At 41.4% G+C, this 5556-nt stretch overlaps 1 protein-coding gene across 1 annotated transcript in view; it reads left to right on the forward strand.

The window, feature by feature from the left end:
• The first annotated feature begins 1551 nt into the window (after positions 1 to 1551).
• Positions 1552 to 5556, forward strand: part of ESCO2 (establishment of sister chromatid cohesion N-acetyltransferase 2) — a 29210-nt gene continuing 25205 nt past the window's right edge. The window contains exons 1-2 of the mRNA XM_037742675.1: positions 1552 to 1616; positions 2749 to 3493. Coding sequence (XP_037598603.1) covers positions 1564 to 1616; positions 2749 to 3493 — 798 coding nt within the window. The 5' untranslated portion in view covers positions 1552 to 1563. The remainder of the gene's footprint in view (positions 1617 to 2748; positions 3494 to 5556) is intronic.

The raw sequence follows: 5556 nt of genomic DNA on the forward strand, positions 1-5556 counted from the left end.
CTTTTGACATCGTGATCCACCCGCCTCGGCATCCCAAAGTGCTGGGATTACAGGCTTGAGCCACCGCGCCCGGCTACAAAAACTTCTTACCCCAAGTGACCCCAGAAGGTCCCTCGACTTCAACGGGGCCGAGAACTACAATTCCCAGAATGCACCTAAACAAGGCCCCGGGAACGGAGCCCGGCGTTGTTGTGGGGGATTGTGGGAGGCGTGGTTTCCCTCAGAACTTTTCACCTCCCCAAGGCGCGAGAATCTTGGAAACAGCCACCAGGGTGGGCGGGGTAAGAGCTGGTGCTCTACCAATCATCGAGCCAGCCCCTGGAAGCGCCGAGCCGTGGCCAATCGGAACGCAGCGGCTTCCGCCTAGCCTGGCGCGCGATAATTTGAAGACGCTCACAGAGCGGCTGGCTCAGCGGACAAGAGCTCGCCCATCTCTGAGGCGTGGGTAATGTAACCTCTGGAGTAGGTCGAGGCAAGGCTGTGGAAGGTTGAGGCGGGCGGGAGACCTTGTGGAACGCGGGAGCGAATCTCAAGGGAAAAGAGCTTTTGCTCCGCGCTCGGCAGGTCCGCGGGCCCAAGCGCGAAGAAGCTACTGACGCGTTCTCCGCGCTCACAGGCGCCGCGGTTCCATCTTCCAACGCCGGCGTTTCCTTGTTTCCGGTTTGTTGTTGTTGTTTTGGGCCTGACGGGATTCAGGGTCGGGACGCTTTCCTCTCCTGCCTTTCCTGGCTTAGCCCCAGAAGAGTCCTTGCCTAAGGCGCAGCTCGACCTGAATTCCCACAGCCCCTGGCCTTTCCGTGTGTTCTTTTATCGATAGCTTTGAAATAAGGCTTGTGTGCCGCTTTCGGGGGAGTTTCCCTGATCCCAGGGAAGGGGAAGAAAATGAACTCTGACGAGCCACACAGCCGCCTGCTCGTGCAGCCTTGCATTTGTTTTCAGCAGCCCCATGACTTCAAGAGGTTTTTATAAAAAGGGAAGCAGACGGCTTGCTCCCGGCTCCTCAGCTAGGACAATGGCAGAGCTTTTCTTGGTGGGCTCTGATGAAAAGTTACAAACGGTCTCTGCCTTCGTCGGACGCACAGGCTGTGGAGATGGGGAAACAAGAAAAAAAAAGTCTTAAGTGGACTATTAGGGAAACACAGGGTGCCATGGAGGCAGAGAACAAGCGCGTGCAGCCCGGGAGGGGTGGGAGGAGAGCGGTGTTGATTCACTTGGTGTGAATTAGACTCATTAAAGGGGAAAGCCTGCCCTGAAAGAGGGTACAAACTATTTCCCCCATGCTGGGATGATTTTCTAGCTTGACACATAGATGTGATCCCTACTTTTATTTTCTGTTCTTATTTGCCCAGTGTTTTCTCTCTCCCTTCTTAAAACATGGTTTAAATTTTTATTAGAGAAAGTTGCTTTTTAAAAAAAAAAACGCTTCACCTGGATCTGTATAGACCATCACCCATCTGGATAATTTTCAGACTTTCAAAGTGTAATTTTGATAAAGCGATGTTTAATGCTTTGATGAATTTGGTTGTAAAAATTGTCACTTCTTTTAGGAATTCAATAAAGAAGATGGCAGCTCTGACTCCAAGGAAGAGGAAGCAGGATTTTTTGAACCGTGACAGGTGAATGAATCTCAGCCTATGAATAGAAATTCTTAAAGAAAAATCCACTTTTTTGTCTCTCTTGTTCTTTCTATTTTATAAAATTTTTGTTCTTCCACTAGCCTACTTCTTGCGACTACAGTGATAACCTATATTTGAATTCTAGTTTGGAAATACATTAAGTTTTCATAATGAATTAGTCCTTTTCAAGGGAATCGAAGTTTTTTCTTTTGACAGAAGCAGCACATTGAAGAAAGCTATTTTCTGTGACTAGGAAGTATACCAGATTGGTTATTACCTTGTTCCTTTTTATTCCCCTATAATAGTGTACAGTGTTTTGTATACAGTAGATGCTTGTCTGTAAACAATTCTAGAAAGTCTGTGCACTCGGATATTATTCCACCCAGGAAAAGCCCCAGGGGGTCAGTTTATTACAGGCAATTATTATAGGGGACGTGTGGCCAATAGAGCAAAATAAATGAGCTATAATTTAGATTTTGAAACACGCAGCTGGGCGGGGTGCCTCACGCCAGTAATCCCAGCACTTTGGAAGGCAAAGGTGGGTGGATCATGAGGTCAGGAATTTGAGACCAGCCTGGCCTACATAGTGAAATCCCGTCTCTACTAAAAATACAAAAATTAGCCGGGTGTGGTGTCATGTGCCTGTGGTGTCATGTGCCTGTGGTCCCAGCTTCTCGGGAGGCTGAGGGTCACAGAATCGCTTAAACCTGGGGAGGCAGAGGTTGCAGTGAGCTGAAACCACACTGTTGCACTCCAGCCCGAGTGATGGAGTGAGACTCTGTCTTAAAAAAATTAAAACACATTTGCATATATATGTCTATCAGAGCTTCCTTGTATGTGGTATTTGTTTTCATGAACATTATTGGGCTCTTTGGGAAGATATTTGAATGTTTTACTTGATAGAATTTGAGAATTCTGTTAAACTAATAGAAAATTGTATATATGTTGGGAGGGGCATGTGTTGTCTTTAATATGACCTGTAAGTGGAGCTTATTACTTATTAGTAAATTTATGTAAATTTTGATGCAAAATAATCTTATCAATGGACTTTGTTTCTTTTTGTAGCCTTTTGCTCTTAACTGAAAATCTGTTTCCATCACCTAATAAAAAGCATTGTTTTTTATCAAAACAGTGATAAAAATGAAGAAAACCTGCATTCCTCTCAACAAGGGCATTTTGTTTTAAGTGCACTCAAAACATCTGAAATAAATAGACGGCCATCAGCAAATCAAGGCTCACCATTTAAATCTGCTGTGTCCACTGTATCTTTTTACAACCAAAATAAGTGGTACCTCAATCCATTGGAGAGGAAGCTGATAAAACAGAGTAGATCTACTTACCTAAAAAATAATGTTGAAGATAAATCTTTTCCCATTGTGACAGAAAAAATGCAGGGAAAACCAGTCTGCCCCAAGAAGAACAACAAAAAGCCACAGAAGAGTTTAACTGCTAAGTATCAACCAAGGTATAGACACATCAAGCCTGTATCAAGGAATCCTAAAAATTCCAAGCAAAATCGAGTAGTCTGTAAGCCAGTTGTGGAGAAAGAGAATAATTGTTATTCAGCTGAAAATAATCCCAATGCTCCTAGGGTTCTAAGCCAAAAAATAAAACCACAAGTTACACTCCAGGGTGGAGCAGCATTTTTTGTTAGTAGAAAAAAATCCTCTCTTAGAAAATGGTACATGGAAAATGAGCCATCACTGGGACTCACCCAAAAGAATAAATCAGAATTGATTGAAGATTGTGATGTAGAGACTGTCAGTGAAAAAAAAACACTTGAGACAAGGAAAGTGCCAAAGTGCTTGTTCCTAGAAGAGAAATTGAACATTGAGCTACTGAATGCAAGCAGTAAAAATCAAGAGAAATTAATAAAGGTAAAGAAAGCTAAATATGTTGTTTTAAAAATGTTTATATAACAAAACCGGTATAAATGTCATAGTTGAATAAAATTTTATTTTCTGAACTGCTTTTATAAAGCCAGATAGCATAGTGTTATTATAGGTAGTTTATTCATTTATTTATTTTCTTTTTTATTGAGACAGGGTTGGTCTTTGTGACCCAGGCACAAACCCTGCTCACTACAGCTTTAACATTCTGGGCTCAAGGGATTCTTCTCCCTCTGCCTCCCAAGTAGCCGGTACTATAGGTAGACACTACCTCACCCGGCTAATTTTTGTACTTTTTGTGGAGACCGGGGTTTCACCATTTTGGCCAGGCTGATCTCAAACTACTGGGATGTAGTAATTCACCTGCCTCACCCTCTCAAATTGCTGGGATTATGGTGTGAGCCACGGCACCTATGCCAGCTGCATTTTAAGTTCTCAGTAGGTGTGTGCAGCTGGTAGCTACCGTATTGGACCATGCTGGTTTAGAACTTCTGTTGCTGATTTCCTGTCTATAACCTTCATCAGAAAAAAAAAAAAGTTGGGTTTTGTGGGGCAGCTGGGGGCAGAAAGCCACTGAAGCAACCTTAAGGTCTCCCAAATCAGGGCTTGCATGTCTACAGTGACTTGTTTATATTCATCATGACCCTTGCAGCTGGAGAAATGATAGGCTTATAGTCATTTCTTTCCTAACCCACTTTCATCATTGTCCTCACTAGCTTCTCTGATATTCAACCCCAGTTCATACCTCTGGTAATCACCTAAATTTCAAACCTCAGTGGCAAAGATTATAAATTGGTGACTAGGAAACAAAATCTCACCCATAAATGTTTTGCTAGACCTACATAATTTAAAAATTAGAGCCAAAATTTTTTTTAAATACAAGAAAAACATTTCTGGTGTCTCCTGAAATATTGAAAGCTGAGCCTTCATTTCTACCTGGCAACAGTCAGCTGAATATCAGGCTGAGTATCATGCTGTTTGACAAATACGGGCTCATTTCTCTCACTAAGTCCGTGTATATATATGTATTTAGATCAGTTTAGTTTTGATAATTTTGCTTACCTGCTGCCCTTGTAAGGCATTTCAGTTTTTACTTCTCACTGTGTTTTTTGTTAATTTTTTTCCTATTTATCAAGTATAGCCAAGTATATTAAATGAGATATGTTCTTGCTGGTATGATATGACAGTCTAATTTTACTAATTTTTTGTTTATATCAACAAAACACTTTTGTGTCTTGATGGGGATTTTGATTACAAAAATAAGGTTTATCAACATTTATTAAACTGCTTTATACCTGTACATTTGACTGTATGAAAATAAAGTTTTTTTGAAAATTTGGGCATAACTCAAGCTAACATTGTCTCAATCTAGCAAAACAAAGGAGGGGTCTGTAGTTTCCCCATGCATCTCCTGATGATTATTCTTACTATTTAGTATAGCCTTGATATGCTGACATGATGAATTCTCTGTAACACCCTCTTTTCATTTTCTTAGTTTCACTTTACAGGATTGGTAGAGTTAGTTTTCAGTAATATGGGAAGCTGGGCTTTTGTGCATCTTAAATTTGTAGAACTGGGCTATGCTTTCAGGATTTTGCAAAGTAACCATGTCTAGGAATCATCTTTGCTGGCTAAAGGTGAATCTGATTTTTATGAGGATACCCTTTCCTCAGCTCATGGAGCCCTGAAAAGTGTAAACGGATGGGTTATCCCACCTCTGCTGGAAGAGTATGGTCTTGAGTAGAAGTTCTGCTTTAAACAAGAGTTTTTTCCCCAAACTATATATTCCCTAGTAATTCCCAAATTGATATGAGGGAAATCCATCAGGATTTTTTTTACTTTGCTTTTTCCACATTCCTGCTACTCCCTAGTGACTCCAGAAAGTTATTCTTTCCTTAACTGCTTGTTTTAGAGTTTGTGGCAAAAAGTGGTCCCTTTCCAGTTTGGTGGCTGCTGGGGAAGTTTTTGCCATTTTTACTAATGTTTGTTGTTCATTTCATTATGAAAGTCATGGTCTGTAATCATTCTACCATCTTTATCAGGAAGTAAAC

The sequence above is a fragment of the Cebus imitator genome, unplaced genomic scaffold (assembly GCF_001604975.1).
Source record: "Cebus imitator isolate Cc_AM_T3 unplaced genomic scaffold, Cebus_imitator-1.0 Scaffold125, whole genome shotgun sequence".
Lineage (NCBI taxonomy): Eukaryota > Metazoa > Chordata > Mammalia > Primates > Cebidae > Cebus > Cebus imitator.